The 17,331-nt window shown below is 37.2% G+C and overlaps 1 protein-coding gene across 1 annotated transcript in view; it reads left to right on the forward strand.

Moving 5' to 3' along the window:
* The window catches only part of LOC149279543 (microtubule cross-linking factor 1-like), a 55,128-nt gene that overhangs the window by 25,588 nt on the left and 12,209 nt on the right, over positions 1–17,331 (forward strand). The window contains exons 4-9 of the mRNA XM_089501055.1: positions 8,615–8,674; positions 8,943–10,253; positions 10,905–11,048; positions 13,975–14,067; positions 14,680–14,916; positions 16,751–16,942. Of these exons, the coding sequence (XP_089357181.1) occupies positions 8,615–8,674; positions 8,943–10,253; positions 10,905–11,048; positions 13,975–14,067; positions 14,680–14,916; positions 16,751–16,942 (2,037 nt within the window). The remainder of the gene's footprint in view (positions 1–8,614; positions 8,675–8,942; positions 10,254–10,904; positions 11,049–13,974; positions 14,068–14,679; positions 14,917–16,750; positions 16,943–17,331) is intronic.

Raw genomic sequence — 17,331 nt, forward strand, 5'->3', positions numbered from 1 at the left:
AAAGATCTCCCATTAATGGCAATGTCCACAAACCCATCTCATAACGATTTAAAATAAAATTCCTGCTGGATATACAAAGACCTGAACCTGAGAACAGTGGGAGTACAAGCATTTTTTGTTAACTGAACAGAAGACAGACTGTGGATCCTTCTACCTGTGAAGCAAAATAACAGTTTGAGTTGTGAATCGCACTCCTATTGCATGTTGCAAATCCAAGCAAAGGTGCAAATGAATTGAACGGTGCCTGTGGAACTGTAAAGGGGGCAGCTGGGTTTGCTCTTGTGGAACTCAGACTTTGTAGCTGAAAAGGCTTCCTGAATCGAGAACCCAGTGTTAGTAAGATGTGATGGAAGCTTGTCTAAACACCAAGACAAGTTTGGTGCTGTCTTCAGGATGAAAGATGTGTCTGCTTCATTAAAGCCTCTGCAGGAGACATCCATTGGTTAAATTAAACATTACAAGGGAAGCTCCCTCCATATTTTACGCTGTACTCGTGCCACTTGTGCCAGGCTTTCTAGGCTGACAGGGCTTCCTGAGTCGAGAACCCAGGCTTGGCAAGATGGACGAGCAGATCTTCAATACCTTCTCTAAGACGTCAGGTTTGGTACTGTCTGGAGGTTGAAAGATTCATTTCATTAAGCCTTAAGGGTCTTGTGGTCTCTTCTTAAGACTTGTAATCCATCCAATAAAGGTATCTTTACCGAATTTCCACTTTTTTTTTTTTTTTTCAGAGGCTTTTCAAAGCAATGATATTTACACCAAATAGGTTTTGACAACTACATATTCGTTTTTTTGATGTGCTTTAGCCATATTATTTTAAAGTATATACAAACACACTTAGCCATGACCACACTGCCTTTTAGTAAACAATAGAATATACTGAAAGTGTTCTGTATATCAAGGGTTAATTACCTTTTTGATCCAGTATATGATATATATATATATATATATAAATATATAGTAAGTATTATATACATTATTTGAAAATTCTGATTACCGGGGTTTGGAACGCATGAATATGTGGCTTCCGACACTCCAGCTGGTGTGGAATACATTTCCTTTCAATGCAATGCATTATGGGAGTTGTAGTCTGCCGCAGCTGGAGTACCAAGGATTGTCTGTCTCTGGTAGCCTGACTTCTTATATCCGGCTGATGGCATAGAGACGGAAAGAAATGTGCACTTACTGGCATAAAATCCAAGCAGAGGCATGAATGCCGCTTTAGCTACGTATTTATTGATTCTGTCTGCTGGTATGGTTGCGAGGTTTTCAGCTTGTGGACCAGTTGAATTTTGAGATGCCTGCAAATGCTTTAAGCACATGACACTTATAGCTTTCAGACTCCACGTCCATTAATAGCTTAGCGAAGTGGTCTGCAAATGCTGCTCTTTCGCATACGCCAGGGGATATTCGCCTGTAGCCTGGGTATTTCATATCCATTTCTGCATCTCAATCCATGGCCATAAATTATCCTGCAGAAAATAAATACCTCTGAGAAATGGCTCAGCGTTCCCCTGTATGCTGTACGGGTTATTATTATGGTAGAAGTTGAAGTGTATTATAAACGAGTAAATGAGACATGATGTAATCATGACATATATAGCAGTAGTTTATATAGTAATGGCAGGTAGTAGACGTATGACCCTGTATAGTATATTTTGTGGGGTTATCTAGTGTTGTATGTACCCGAAGCTAGTATGGACTTAAACTTGAATCTGGTATTAGCCTGCCAACTAGCCATATTGGGTATTTTTGTGAAGTATACTTTTCGCATGTCGTTGGCCAGCATGTTGGATGCGTGACTGAATAATTGCTGCCGTGCAATATGTACAATGTGTAACTGAGTAACCTATTCCCTGCCGTCATTGTATAGATGCCGGATTTACCTATACATTATGCTTCTTGCAGGAAAAGGTCACTGGCTATGTTGGCTATGAAATGTTAAACTCTCCTGCTAATTCCTGGCTTACTGTATATTGAAAGCGGTTGTGTCAGCTTAAGGCAACATTGGATATGGGAGGCATATTGATTGCTAGTCCTTCCAGTGACCTGGAATTAACAGTGCAGCACAACAGAAAAAAGATAGATAGACATCTATTTTTAGGATGTTAGGATCAAATTGATGTATTGTTGGATATGGATATGGCGTTACATTTAATACAATAGCTCATCCTTTTAAAGCGGTGCCGTATGGACGGTACACCCTGTACACTACTTTTATTATATTGCAGCCAATAGAAACCTTTACCTTAGACGTAGATCAAATTAGACTGGATCTAAGACTTGAGATGATAATCAAGCAACTGTTGATTTATATGAATTTATTCAATGAATTGTATGAGAAGGTAGAATTATTATTCCAGTTATGAAATTACTTGATAAATGATAAATTCATTATTTTGCAGAGTATAAATACCTCCTTAGCAACCTGGTAATGTAATATATACATGAGGTTGGTTGCTGCTTGAGGCTCGGGTCACACTCAGAATATGTTATAGTGGGGACAAGCCAGGTGATGAAAATCCCCTCCACTTAAAGTTAAGAAATAAGGAAGCATTGCCAAACACTAACTTACATTCACCAGGCAAAGGCTTTATTTGGGTGCAAACGCTACTGACGGTTCCATTAAACATATGCTTTCTGAGAGAGCCAACAGACAGTATAAAGATGGTTGGTTGGCAAGGATAGTTGGCAACTATATGGAAGGCAACTCCATGTATATGCCTTGAATGCTGATTGTCGTAGCCAAGTTAGGACTAGTCATTTTTCACTGTAACTATTTCAACTTTACTGGTATTTTACATGAAGGAACTGAGGTTATGCCATTGAGGTCTCTCTCTTTTTTTTACCGAATCAGTGTTTCCAGGAAATTTGATTCTTTAATCCATTGTTGTCTCTGCCTTGTCCCATATGTAACATACCACCACTCCAGGGCCGTTGAAGCGTACATTATTAAAAAAGATACTCTGCTGGCGCTATCCTCTTTTACAAAATGCGTATTAATACAGTTAAAATATACCTGTTAATAAAATAGCTGATTATATAATCCAGATTCTAGAAAAATATCTAGATTCCCCTAAACTCCTGTTAACTGGGGTTGTGCAGGGTCTTTTATCAAGCAATACATGTGAAACTGTACTAATACATGTTTGTTGGTAGATTGCAAAAGCAATCAATAATATAATAAATGTTTATAATAATGGAAGCCGACCAGGTTACCGAGTACCACTGGTCTAAATACATTTACCCTCTGGGCCAATTTTGATAGTTTTGCAAGAGCTACGCAACCATTCGAAAGTTTGGGGTCACTTAGCTTTCTACTCATTTTTGAAAGAAAAGCATATTTTTCCATTAAATGTATCAGAAATACGGTATCGAGGTTAATGTTATACTTGAGTATTGTAGCTGGAAACGCATGATTTTACTATAGAAGAGAAGCACTTTTTTTGCACTTTTCTGTGTTAATTAATAAGATTAGCATAAAAGATATAAAGAAAGGAAAATATTTTGTGACTGCTAAATGTGAGTCATGTTATTGAAACTAAAACTATTATTCACCTTTAAAAAGGGCTCTATGCAAAGAGAAATGAAGGCAATTATTGTAATGATCTGTCAAATGGAAATCGGCAGTGAGTATCATGACAGTAAATTATACAGTTGCCAAAATAAGTGCAGACGCTGCCAAGAAGCCAGATGGTACCGGAAAATATTTTTCAGAATTTGGCAATCACAGCACTGCTAATCGAAAGCAGAATGGCACATGGGAATGGCATAAAGTGTCACTGGAAGTCATTTTTCCTGATGGTGTAAGGAGTGTAGTGTGACAACATAGATCAAAATATAGCGTATTATGCGTAAAATATATAACCAAAGTTCCTCTCCCTTTGTGTTTATTACATTGGTAGATGTACATCTGCTTAAAGGGGCTTAACCATTTTCATTGTGAAACCTTAAATATTAATGGGTATGAGTTCATAAATTATATTTATATAGGAGGAGGGGAGTACAAGAGGAATTATTCGTATTGGCAAGGAAGGATGGAGGTTGGCTTTCATTTTATTTAAGCGATTATTTCTTTAATCCAACTTGATTTTGTATGTCCTCGTGCCTTTAACAGATATGGCGTTTTGTACAGGGGGAGGTTTTATTAAATGTCAGAGGTTGCTTACATTTCTCCATGGTTCCATAAGTCATTTCATATGACAAATACATGTTGAGATCTCTACATGATTCTGTATGTCAACCCATCTTGTAAAGACTCAGAGCATGTTAAAATTCCCCCAGTAGCCTAGTTTGTGAATGTAATGTCTTGTCTAATCTATGTTACCTCCTGTCTTACTGTGTAGAAGCAGTAAATATTTCCCGTTTACTGTCAAATTGGCAAATCTCTGTTTTCCCTAGACAATACTTTGTCCATTACCAGCTCTGAACAGTGCACTTAAGTGCTGCATAGAGATGGTTTGTTGTTGCGTCAGCAGCCACACATTCTCTTCTCAAGAACATTTTCCATGAACTGTGTGTTTAATGTCAGTATGAGATACAGAGAGTGAGACACTCACACTCGATGAAAAATAAAGTATTTTGTACAATTCTTAGTAAATGCATTTGTTTTATACAAAAATTTATATAAAAACCCCAGCATTTGACATCATCACATACAAGCTTGTTAGAGCGATATGCAGTCATCAGGAAACGTCTCAGATTTAGACTGTTCCTGTCTGATGGATCAGTAGTGGCAAGATCTGGCTTCAATGTCATTGATGTCCTTAAATAATCCTACAGCTGCTTTTTAACAAGTGTACTGGATTAAAATGAGCTTCTGGCATTTGGTCTACAGCCTTAATGTGGATACGTGCTGGATCATCTCTTGGTACCATTGCATTTTCTTATTAAAGCAAACTAGTTCAGGAGAAGACACCCTGTTCTCATTTAAAATAAATTATTATAATTTTCTGCAGTTATATCATTGTCATAAGGAACCAATATGTTGCTGTTTGTTATTTGCAGCCTGGAGGGGAAGCAGTTTTTTTGTACCAGCTCTTTAGAGCACTTCCTGTGCATTTTATTGTGAATATTCCAAAATGCTTTCTTCCGAAACATGTTTAAATCTAATAATGATTCACTGTAAATATATATATATATATATATATATATATATACCAGAAATCATGGTATATCTTAAAGATATGGTTTAGAAGAATTAGATCAACAAATTCTGTACAGCTAACAATTTAGAACAAATGACATTAATTTGCTAGCAGTCAGGTTTATGTTATGGGGAACCAAACAGGTCGCAGAAGAATGTCTTTCCTTATAACCCTACTATACATGAAATATCAATCATTAGAGAGCTTTTGCCTTTGTAACACTAAGTGGCAACCTAACCTCAGGTGAACTGGTACCTGACATAGACATGCGCTGCAGTTAGCTGTCCATGTTTCTGGCTCTCAGAAGGTTAATTAGTATGTGTCTGTGTGCCATGTGGCATAGGGACAGACTCTGTCTTAATGGTGGTAACAGATTAAACTTTGTATTCCTGTTCACTACATAATAGATTGCTGGGCTTTGCTTCGCCTACATTCATCAGGGAAGGATCTCTGTTTACAAAGGAGGACTGTGATGTTTTGCTTATTCCACACATTCTTTGCGTTCTTCTACCCTTTATGAATTGTTAATGAAACATATGTACCCATTTTTATGCCAAATTACAAAACTAGAGTAGAGTTTTTTTATTTTTCAAATGAATACATCATGGCCCTATGTAATTGCTGATGGCTCTATACCTCCAAATGATTTAATGGTAGCTATTTATGTGACAAAGAAATTTAGAAGAATACAAATTAAATTGTTGGGATGTTCCTAGACTGCAGTGGTCAGTAGCTATCAAAAGTGGTCCAAGTAAGGAAAAGCAGTGAACCGGTGACAGAGCCATGGGCGGCCAGGCAGGGTGCCCATGCTGACCCCTGCCGAGAGCGCCTACAATGGGCACGTGAGACTAAGAACTGGACCACAGAGCAATGAAAGCAGTTGGACTGGTCTGATGAATCACGTTTTCTTATACATCACATGTATGGCCAGGTGCGTGTGCTTACCTGGAGAACTTATGGCACCAGGATGCACAATGGGAAGAAGCCAAGGCGGTGTAGGCAGTGATATGCTTTGGGCAATGTTCTGCTGGGTCCTGCCATTAATGTGGATGACACTTTGACACTAACCACCTACCTAAGCCATGTTGTAGACCATGTACACTATTTCATGGACACGGTTTTTCCTAATGGCGTTGGCCTCTTTCAGCAGGATAATGCGTTCTGCCACAAAGCATTAATGGTTCAGAAATGGAACACAACAATGAGTTCAAGGTGTTGACTTGGCCTTTAAACTCCCCAGATCACAATCCAATCGAGCATTTGTGGAATGTGCTGTACAAACAAGTCTGATCCATGGAGGTCCCACCTCGCAATTTACAGGGCTTAAAGGATCTACTGCTAACCTCTCAGTGCTGGATACCACAGGACACCTTCAGAGGTCTAGTGGAGTCCATCCCTCGACGGGTCAGGGCTGTTTAGGCGGCAAAAGGGGGACCTACACAATATTAGGCAGGTTGTCATAACGTTATGGCTGATCAGTGTACATTCTGAACTCGTAAAAGAGGGGCATCTGGGGATGAGAGAGTGAACCAGTGATAAAGTCTTTAAGAGGGTTTACCTTTCCAAAACAGGGACACGTTGAAGTTATGCATCTAACACATAAAACAAGTCACAAAGAATTGAATAGCTGTGTGCACTCACAAATAAATCTTATCAAAAACAGTATTGACTTTAAGAAGAAAATATAATATTTACAGATATTAATATCTGTCTCTTATTTAGAAGGTTATATTTTACATATTGCTAAGTAAATATGCGTTAACAGATCACGCAGATCAGATTAGTGCATTTTATCTACTAATGCAGATATACAGTATTTGATATTTTTATGAACGATAGTTATACATATTTAATTTTTGGAATGATATGAATGCAAATAATACATTATTGATTTATATAAAACATTTTTCTGACATTGGATAGATTTCTATAAATCTATTTCCCCCAGTTTTTGATAATTATAGAACCAGTAGAACCTGCCAGCACCGTCCTCTAAATGTACTTATTTACTGTTTAATTAATCCGTATGACAGTTATCCCGGGTAAAGTGTGAGCATAATACATAATCCCATAATCTTTTTAATTAGTGCTTCAAAAACATGGAATTAAGACGCAAAAACTGCTGACAAGATTGTATATTTTATAACAAATATAAAACATTACAGCCGTTGTTATTATGTATAATGGCTGAGGTTGCCACCAACAGTAATCTGCCATGAAATAGCCTGTTTTATATCATTGTATCATTTTGGAACAAATCACAGGTTTCTGCAGACTTAAAAAGTCACAATAAAAGGTACAGAAACAGCAGAAAATGAACTCTACTGAATTTCACTTGGTACATGCATTCTTTTTTTTTCTTGCGGAATTGGAAAATGAGAGATGTAGGTACGCTCACTGTGTATGCACGGTTCCACATGATCGCTCAACTCACATATAAGTGATTTCACCTCCCACTAAAGTTTGCATACTTGAGAATTGAGAAGAAACATCCTTACCGTACATTTGTGCAGTTCCTTTTGTAAAATAATAATCACAAATACTACATTCTTGCTATCTGATTATTCTTGGGGGGGTTTTTTCTTCATTTTTTCGTTTTCGGTCTGTTGAGATCATTCTGGATTGTGCCGGTTCATCATTAATCGTTATAAAAAACTTCATTGTCTGTCATCCAACAGACATCTCTGTCTCCCAGCTTTAGAATATACAGTTGTTAAATATATGTAACATCCATACAAGAGGTTTTACACTTTGATTTTATAGCCCTGCAGGTCTCCACTTGCTCAAGTTTGGGAGAACATAAAGCATGAGTCAGTTAGCGATTTAGTATAATTATTTTGTAATGCAGAACGGAAAATGGGGATTTTAAATTACAGAATGCATAATTACACGTGGGAAACTGCCCACAGATGAATTACAAGGGTATTTAATATTATCTTTACCATGAATTACTCTACTAGTTTGTGTGTGTCTGTTAAGGTATTTAATTGTAATACAAATTGTAGTAGACCCTTAAGCAATATTTAGAACTCAAGAACAATCGGGATACTTTTAAAGACCACCTTAGTTTATAGTGCTACAAACTCATATAACCATATAAATAAATTGCCGCATTGGCTGTGTTAGTGCAGGAGAACCGTGCTAGTAAATCAGATTCACCAATATTCTTATGGTTACTCATTAGACCTCCAAAGTCTCATTAAGTAAAGAAACAAACTGAAGCTCTTAGTTATTATCCCGGTTATATGAAATTTAATGCGCAGCTCAATCTATAATAAGTGGTTGTAGTTTATCTAAAATTATGCACTTGTGTCATTTCACTTTTGTTTGTGTTGTATTACATTTGTGTTGGAGTTTCTACTACTGCATAGCCATAGTCAAGTATATATCGCAGGCTCCTCGGATTCTGTAAATCATTTTTGAGCATAGTGTATATTCTGAGACAATTATCATGCTTTTTTTCACAGAGCTCACTAAAAAGAAGAGGTAGCAGAGAGATGCACAAAGAGAAAAGGACGTTGGGCCAGGTAACTTGATTTTGTATCCAACCTAACTGGTAGATACATATTTATAGTTGAGAAATCAATTGACCCATCTTGATTAAGTTTTTGTCAGAATGTAACTTTTGCAATGATGTGTGCTGTAGGATGTCAATGATACTGTTTTTATCAACAGTTGATGTAGCTTTTTTACAAACAGTGAGAGCAACGTACTTACTATTATTTTAGATTTGAGAGTATAGCATTCAAACTGCCATGGCTACAACATCTCTTTCATGTCTTCTTTTGTTTCCAGGAGGACAATGCTGATTTAAAATGCCAGTTACAGTTTGCTAAAGAGGAAGCTGTGTTGATGCGTAAAAAAATGGCCAAGCTGGGAAAAGAGAAAGATGAGTTAGAACAGGAACTGGAGAAATACAAGTCGGTCTATGGAGATGTTGACTGTCCTCTCCCAACTGGAGAAACAGGTGGTCCACCCAGCACTAGAGAAGCAGAGCTGAAACTGCGTCTTAAGCTTGTCGAGGAGGAAGCTAACATCCTGGGCAGGAAGATAGTAGAACTGGAGGTAGAAAACAGGGGCATTAAAGCAGAAATGGAAGATCTCAGGTGTCAGTATGAAAAGGAATTTCTAAGCAGGGAGTATGTTTCAAGCATTCCTACCTCACCTTATGGTGATTCCATGGAATCTGCCGCAGAGCTGCGCCGGCATCTCCAATTTGTGGAGGAAGAGGCCGAGCTGCTGAGGAGATCCATTTCTGAGATAGAGGATCACAACAAGCAGCTTACTTCTGAGCTGAATAGATTCAAGTTTGGGCCAGACCAGGACCTTGTCTGGATTGATGGCAGCTCCTCTAAATGCAACGGTTCTGTGCAGGAGGAACTAAAGTCCGCTAGGGTCCAGATCAGTGAATTAAGCGGTAAAGTTATGAAACTTCAATACGAAAACAGAGTTTTATTATCCAACGTGCAACGTTATGATCTAGAATCTCACCTGGGCACGCGAGCAGCAAGCCCTCGGGATAGTGATGCAGAAAGTGATACAGGGAAAAAAGAAAGTGACAGCGAGGACGGACGCTCAACTCAACCAAAGAGAGAAGGACCTATAGGTGGAGAAAGTGACTCTGAAGAAGCCTATGAAAAGACGTCAGGTTTTGAGAGTCTAAAACCATCCGAAATTGGGAACCTGTGTACTGGTAAATCAAAAGAGGATACAGCTTATTTTCTAAACATAAAACATGAGGCTGAGAGATTAGAGAGAACCGTACAAAGTCTAATTACAGATACAGATGGTTTAATTTATGATGGCAAGTTGAAGATGAGAACCTATTCTAGTGAACAGGCAATAAAAAGCTGTTCACCAAAGCCAAACGACATTGATATAGAAGTTCTGGACGGCATCAATACTAAAATGAAAGCTTTCAGGAAAGAATTGCACAACTTCTTAGAAATGGTTGATCGTACAGGGGAGAGCTTAAAAGAGCATGAAGAAGACCTCTCCCCAATGCCTCATCTCACTGAATCTTCTAGTTTCTTATCCAACTTGACTTCAATGTCTCGGGACTCACCCATTGGGAATCTTGGTAAAGACCTTGCAACTGACTTCCAGGTACATAATTGTAATTTCAATGAATTCTTCAATATTTTGACATTTGGTATTCGTGAACTTTAACTGTAATTTGCTCCCATCTTTATTATTGATTTGTTATCAGTATATTTATTGCAATGCTGTCCAGGAAATATATATAAATATGTATATTATTGAATGTTATACAATATAACAAAGAACATCTTTGTTCTTTGACAAACACCAACGTCGGCAATAAGTATTAAAGATTAATTCTTATTTCTAATGCATGAATATTGTGCCTCACAACATGGCTTACTTGGGTATAACAATGGGAAGGAAACTGATACAATCACAGTCTGCACGCTTACTGTCAGTATGACACACTGCATCTCCCATTGCATGCGCGTCTCATAACCAGTGTTTGCGTTCTTTTTTCCCCCCTCTTTTTTTCTCTTTTTTGCTTTTCAGATGTTTCAGCCCATTATTTTGCTCATTCTCTTTTTAGTTTTGTTCTCTTCGCTTTCTTTTGCCACCATATTTAAGTTAGTTTTCCTGTTCACGCTTTTCTTTGTCTTGTAGTATTTTCCACCATCTATTTTCTTTTAGTTTATTTTGTTTATTTTATTTTTATCCCCCTCCCCCCTTTTGTTGTTTGTTTTTTGTTTTATGTACTACTCATGCACCTAGCAGTCCAAACTAAGGGAACACATGGATTGGCAGCTCAACAATGACCTTGAAGAAGATAGGCAACGTGTCCTTGTAAATCATGACCGCAGAACTGATGGAGACATTAAGTGCTACAGGCCAGGAGACAAGGGCTGTATGAGTCTAGAGGTCAGCAATATTACATTACACATTAGCATCCAGACCTCCCCAAAGAACCCTTACTGTAGTTTTGTTCTTATATTTCCTGGATGATTTGAGCAGCATGGTAATGGGTTAAATGTATGTGAGCAATACAATAAACCCTTGTAAAATATTTACCGGCAACACCTAGTGATATACAAGGTACACTTTCAATAAAATTACAGTTTACTAGAGAATTTAGAATATTAGAGAAGTTTCTGTTATGTCTATATAGTGACAGTGGATTTTTAAAGGGTCACTCCCGTGTCCCATACAGCCACACCAATAAAGAATAAATTTTTAAGTATTTTAATATGCTTTTTTTAATCTGTAGGGCAAAAAAGTGCTTACTTTTAGGAGATGTTGCAACATACCACCTTGTGTTGTCCCATGAGTGGCAGGAAAGCACTCAGTGGGAACACTTTTTTGTTCATGGGGCCTGAGTGTCTCGTTAGAACTCTGGTCTAGTGATGAGTATAGCATGTTTGTGCTTTGACAAGAAGGATATATTGAGGGGACACTTATCTATATAATATATATAACACTGTAAGAATTTGAGGCTACTATTACTATACACAGGTTAAAGGGACAGTATAGCATCCCTGATCGCATTAACAAAACAAGATGCATATCAAATGTACTTTGAGTACTTTAATATCCATTTTCATATTCTTTTTTATTTTAAAAAGGGTACTTACCTTAGGGGAAAGCGGCAGCTCCTTTCCTCATCTGTGATATGTCAATTCTCCCTACAGAAGCAGCCAACCTGTCACAGGAAAGCACTCCTATTCAAATCCGTAGGCACAAGGGTCTTTTAGGCCTTTCTTTCAGGGACCTCTCATCTATCATATGAGTTAAAGTGCATATCATGGCAGAAGTGTAACTTTAAACAAAAAAATAGTGCCTCATTTTTAGCGCTTATTGGAATGACAGAAGCACATGGTGTACTAAGCAGTTTTAATAAGCACATCTCAAAATACTGCAAGATGTCACGTTTAATTGAAATGTGTGATAGAAGTTAGATGGTAAAATGACTTCTGATCCTAATCATTTAGCAGAATTTAGCATTTATTCAAAAGGGATATTATGGGAGAACGTTTCATAATAAACCTGTAAATACAGGAGTAGGTCCGTAAGGTTGTGATAATCACTTTTGCAAATCAGCTGACAATCTTTGGGAACATTGTGGGAATTAGGTCACACTACATTTTGTAAAGCAGCGATTACTACCAGATCAGTGGGCACGAGGGCTGAAGATATCTCACATGAGAAGCTTTAACCCCACATGGAACACATGGAATGCTCCTCTGGATAAGAGGTCCACCATGGCGGAGAAGCAATGGGGGTGCTGCACATGCCCAAAATCTAGGTCACCTAATGGTGATCACAAATGCATAAAGAAGAACTTATAAGTAACATGTTGTGTGAAGCAGTAAGTTATAATTTTGTATTATATTTTAACAGAACGGATCTCTACAGCTTGAAATTTGTGTCTCAGTCTGACCGGAATAAAACTTAGTATGAGCTTGTAGCTGAGCTGACTATTTGAACCCAAGCTCTTTACTATGAAGGGCCAGCCCAATGAACTTCTGCAGGAAGGGCAGAGTTCACACTATATAATCTATAGATAAGTCTTCTACTTTGAGGTCACTGGTTTAAGTATGAAGTATACTATGACCTCACTGAGTTGGCCCTTCATATTTCAATAAACATACAGTTTTGTAAATTATACCCAATTGAATTTATAGTTACTAGACAAGCCATGACATTATTATCCACTCTTAATGCATGTTCAATTACATTAAAATATCTGTGTAACAATTACTAGAATTACGGATTATTCTGTTTAATATTGCCTTGATGTATTTTTTTTCTGTTTTCAAAGTTATTAAAAACAAGGCAATCGTTAGTTTGCTGCCATTATTTAGTGAGTAATTTGTCTTAAAGGAGACTTTTGCAAACAATAGTGGAACATTAAAGATATTTTGCTTTGGGAAACAAGAATAAAAAGCTATTTTTATTTTACTGAATATGTACTGCTTTTCTGTACATATAACTGGTAATTAAAATGGCCTAATCACTGATACTTTATAGATGCCCCCAATACTCCACTAATCCCCTCCCCTCAGTACAACTTCTAAAAAAAAGAAATAATACAGAGGAAATTAGTTTTTAAAAATACATTTACTTTTTAATATATTTTTTTAAAAATAAAACAGAAATGACCTGTACAACTCCCATAACCCTATCCAGAGAGAGGGTTTGGATGATTTGAGTTCTCAAAAGTGCATGCACCAGAGATGCAAAACGTGTTCTACCTATATTTTGTTTCTTTATCTTGATTATAAAATTAATCTCCTTTAAAGGGTTAAAAAAAAAGGTGCCCAAGTGCAGAAGGAGGCAAGCCATGACATCATTACTGTAAATAAGAGCATCTGTAGTGGTCGCGCATCGTTACTGTTCGTGGCTGTGTCGTTCTGAAGCGAATATGTGACATTAATGTTGAAAAAATATGTTTTCTAGTTACTAGTTCTTAACACTACTTCCCCTTTATCACAACAAAGTAATTTGTTGGAGTTTTTTGTGTTATAATAAAAAGCATCTTATGTGTTAAGTGCAATTTTTCTGATGTCTGTAGACACATCAAGTAAAGCATCAATATAGAAATGCAATTCTTTGTTTTCAAAAAATGTTCACACTTAAGTTTCAGTTAATGGGTTTGCACCAAATGTTAAATGATGCATTTCTAGAGATAGAAAAAACATTTGGGCAGAAGCAGGCTCTAGCACCAATTAAAAAAGACATTTTCTACTGGTTCTAGTAGATATATGCTTGTTATGTCACTTCGTAGTCAAAAGTAAACCTTACCATTCTTTCCACTAATCAGTTTAGCAACCATATGTCCACCGAAAAGAATTCAACTTTAAGGGAACTACAGGCTATTCTTGAACAAGAACGGAGACTTCATCAGGAGGAGTGTGAAAAGGTGACAGACAGAATCATTCAGGTATTTGATCACATTATCAGCCAACCTTTACAGCGCTGACCAATATTAGCTGCCATAATATATAAAGTATCCAGTGGTACCCAATATTTTGAAATTGAAAGTATTCAAATTACACTATGTGGTTAAAACACATTTCTTCTAAATACCTTAGTCAATTGCAAAATAGCTGACAATAGGTTGCAAGGTCAAATACAAATCTTGAGAAAGATTCTGCCCCTCTCAGTTTCTAACCACAATTGGAATGTTGGGACAAATGCATTGTATCAGATATCCTAGTCATGTGTTGATGAATTGGTTCAACGCTGATTATCCCTTGCTCAATCATATCCTAAATTCAAGTGTAATTTATTAGAGTGAATTGCCGTTCGTGATTATTTGAGTCAGTGAGTTGTGACTGTATCCCAGCTCATGTAATCCAATGGGATCCTAGGGTTCTGACGGCTTGGCTAATTTTCCAAAAACTGTTGGAGAACAGAATCAGACATGACTTTGTCTACCTGTAGACCTTGTTAAGTGTTTTTTGTACTGCACAGTTGGCCATCCATCTCATCGTTATAATGCTTTTATTCTATTGGCATTTTGGAGTAAGGGTTTTTGTTTTCCTTCTTACAGCTGGAAGAGGAACACTTGAAAGCAATAAGAAGAAAGGATTTGGAGGTCCAGAGTCTCACTCTTCAGAATAAACTGGAAGAGAAAACCTGGAGTCAGGAGAAGTGCCTTCTACAGCAGGAACTGAGCAACTTCAAACAGAATGTCTTTGTCTTGTATATCAAGTTAAAGTGGCTACTGGCACAGTGGCGTCAGTGCAAGAGGGCAGAACAAGAGGAAGTGGGGGATGAACTTCTTCAGGTAACATCTCACACAACAGCTGGAGACTAAGTTCTCACATAATTGCTTGGCCCTCAAGAACTTTGTTTAAAAATGTTCAGAATTTCTTTCATTACAATGCAATTTAATCGCTTAACACATGAGGGTTGATGAATGTCAGCTGTGTTCAGTTCTGTTCTTACTCACTTTAAAATGTATCAGTGAATGTTGCATTGTGTCCAAAAAATGGTCATGTGTTATATTTAAGTGCAAGGGCCTTTAAAGAGTGGAGTTCGGTAGCTAGTTTGTCTATCATGGAAGCCTTAGTCTGGCTATCCTGAATCTAAGACAACGCCAAGGACGGTTTACAGTAGTATTTGATTATTTACAGCAGAAAACAAAACAGGCAGGATAGATGGGCAGTATGGGTCTTATCTAATGCCAAATTCTATGTATAGTGGACAACAGACGTAAAATAAGCATGACTACACTAGAAATGGAGCTCCCTCCCCTGTAGATCTTATAGTCTCAGTGTGCTGTTCTTCCCAACTCAGACCTTGTCTCACTTCTTCTATGTGTCTGTTTATACAATTTTTTATGCATTTGTGTACACTTAGTTTTCTCATGTATACAATCAGATTTACAGACACAATGGTAATAGAAGATTCTATTCTGCCTTTCTAGACCTCATACTATGTAGCTTATTGATAATATTGCTTTGAAAATTATCTGAAACCTCAAGAAACATTGTGATAGCACTAACACATCTTCAGAAATTTCTTTAGTACAGTTTAAAAGTAAGTGACTTTTATTTAATTCCTATTTGGCAAACAGTGACAAAATCTGTTGTATATAGAGAGGGTGAAACATAAACAGTACTCATCATAATAAGGCATAATTCATTATCTCTTTCTGTTTTTATCATGTTTATTCATATGTTGTGTTTGTCTTAATTCCTTTTAGTGTATTGGTGTGCAGGTTCATTTGTTGTGGTTTTTTTCCTAGCTCACTTAAACCCTGGCATCAGTTATTATTCTAACATTATAGCAGTATGACCATTTATTCGGTTTTATGTATTTGCAGTGACAATGCCAGGAAAGTGTCATTGAAGCTCTTTTTTTGTCCTTGGTTGGATGTTATCATTAATGTTACTGTTGCTTACTATAGATTGGAACATTATTTAGATAAATCCTATTTACTGAATTAGGCTCCTTCAAATTATCCACCAACATAACTTATTTTGCTCCCAAAAAACAAGCAATATTACTTTAGCGCTGTCAATAAACTTGTGATGTCAAATATCTTTTAATTATCACCTCTTGGGGCAGACTCTTGTACACACTAGGAAGAACTCCATAGTGATACCTACTAGTATAGCTGGCTAACTAGATAGATTATAGGATACTTAAGGTATTGCACTACTAGCCAATGAAACAGAATTTCATGGCTAATAAGAACCATTTAGATAATCAAATCTGCCCATTTTCTTTCTGTAGAGACTGAAACATTAATTAGTCCTTGGTCTTGGCTTATATTCAGGATAGCCTTTTGCCTATCCTATGGATGTTTAGATTCCCATACTGTATTAACCGCTACCATTTTGCCTGGGAGAAATTTCACTTCTACCATCCTCTCAGTAATGTTCGGACCATTAATTAATCATAATAGAGCAATTAAATGTATTCCAACAACAAAAAAACCATTATAGAAAACAAGACAAATTGTTCAATCAGATGGGGTTGACAGACAGAGATTTTAGTCTTGCATAGAGTTCTTCATTTTGCTGTGAAAAGTTACAGTCCAGAGAATGTAAAATGTTCACAATACCTTTCTTATTGCTGTATTTTCTAATGTTATTACACACATTTTTTTCCAGATTGACCAGCTGAACACCTTTCCAGAATTTTCCATTAATTCGGACCGCAGAGGAAGTGACCCCGACCTGGATGAAGGTGATGAAGAGGACGATGATGCTGTGTTTGCATTACAGGATTATTCCCAACATTCCACTTCTGATAGCATCAACCCCCAGCTTCAGACAGCCGAGTTATTGCAGCACAAGAAGCAGGTAACATTCCCAGCGATGCCATCTAATGGACTGCCGGTTAGCTGAGCTTTATTCAGGCGAGGTCCGGCAAACCAATACTGCGCAAGAAGCAATCCCTGCCAAATGGTCTAGCGATATATCGGCCCCAAAAACACATATGGCAGACATCTCTCTCAAAAAGCACTACTTCTGTTCGACACACATTCACCAAAGCAAACTGCGTGGAAACTGAAGATCTCATACAGATTTTTAAGAAGCAGAAATGCCAAATATCGCTCATTTCTGCATTTACTGCGCCGATTAATGTATAATATAACCATGCCGCCATGCTATTAGAAAATTTAGGTTTATATTAAATGCCAATGTGGGAACACAATTATAATCCTTGTCTCTTGTTTCTTCCCTATTCA

The sequence above is a fragment of the Sceloporus occidentalis genome, unplaced genomic scaffold, assembly GCF_023333645.1.
Source record: "Sceloporus occidentalis isolate IW3139 unplaced genomic scaffold, rSceOcc1.0.p SCAF_162, whole genome shotgun sequence".
Classification (NCBI taxonomy): domain Eukaryota; kingdom Metazoa; phylum Chordata; class Lepidosauria; order Squamata; family Phrynosomatidae; genus Sceloporus; species Sceloporus occidentalis.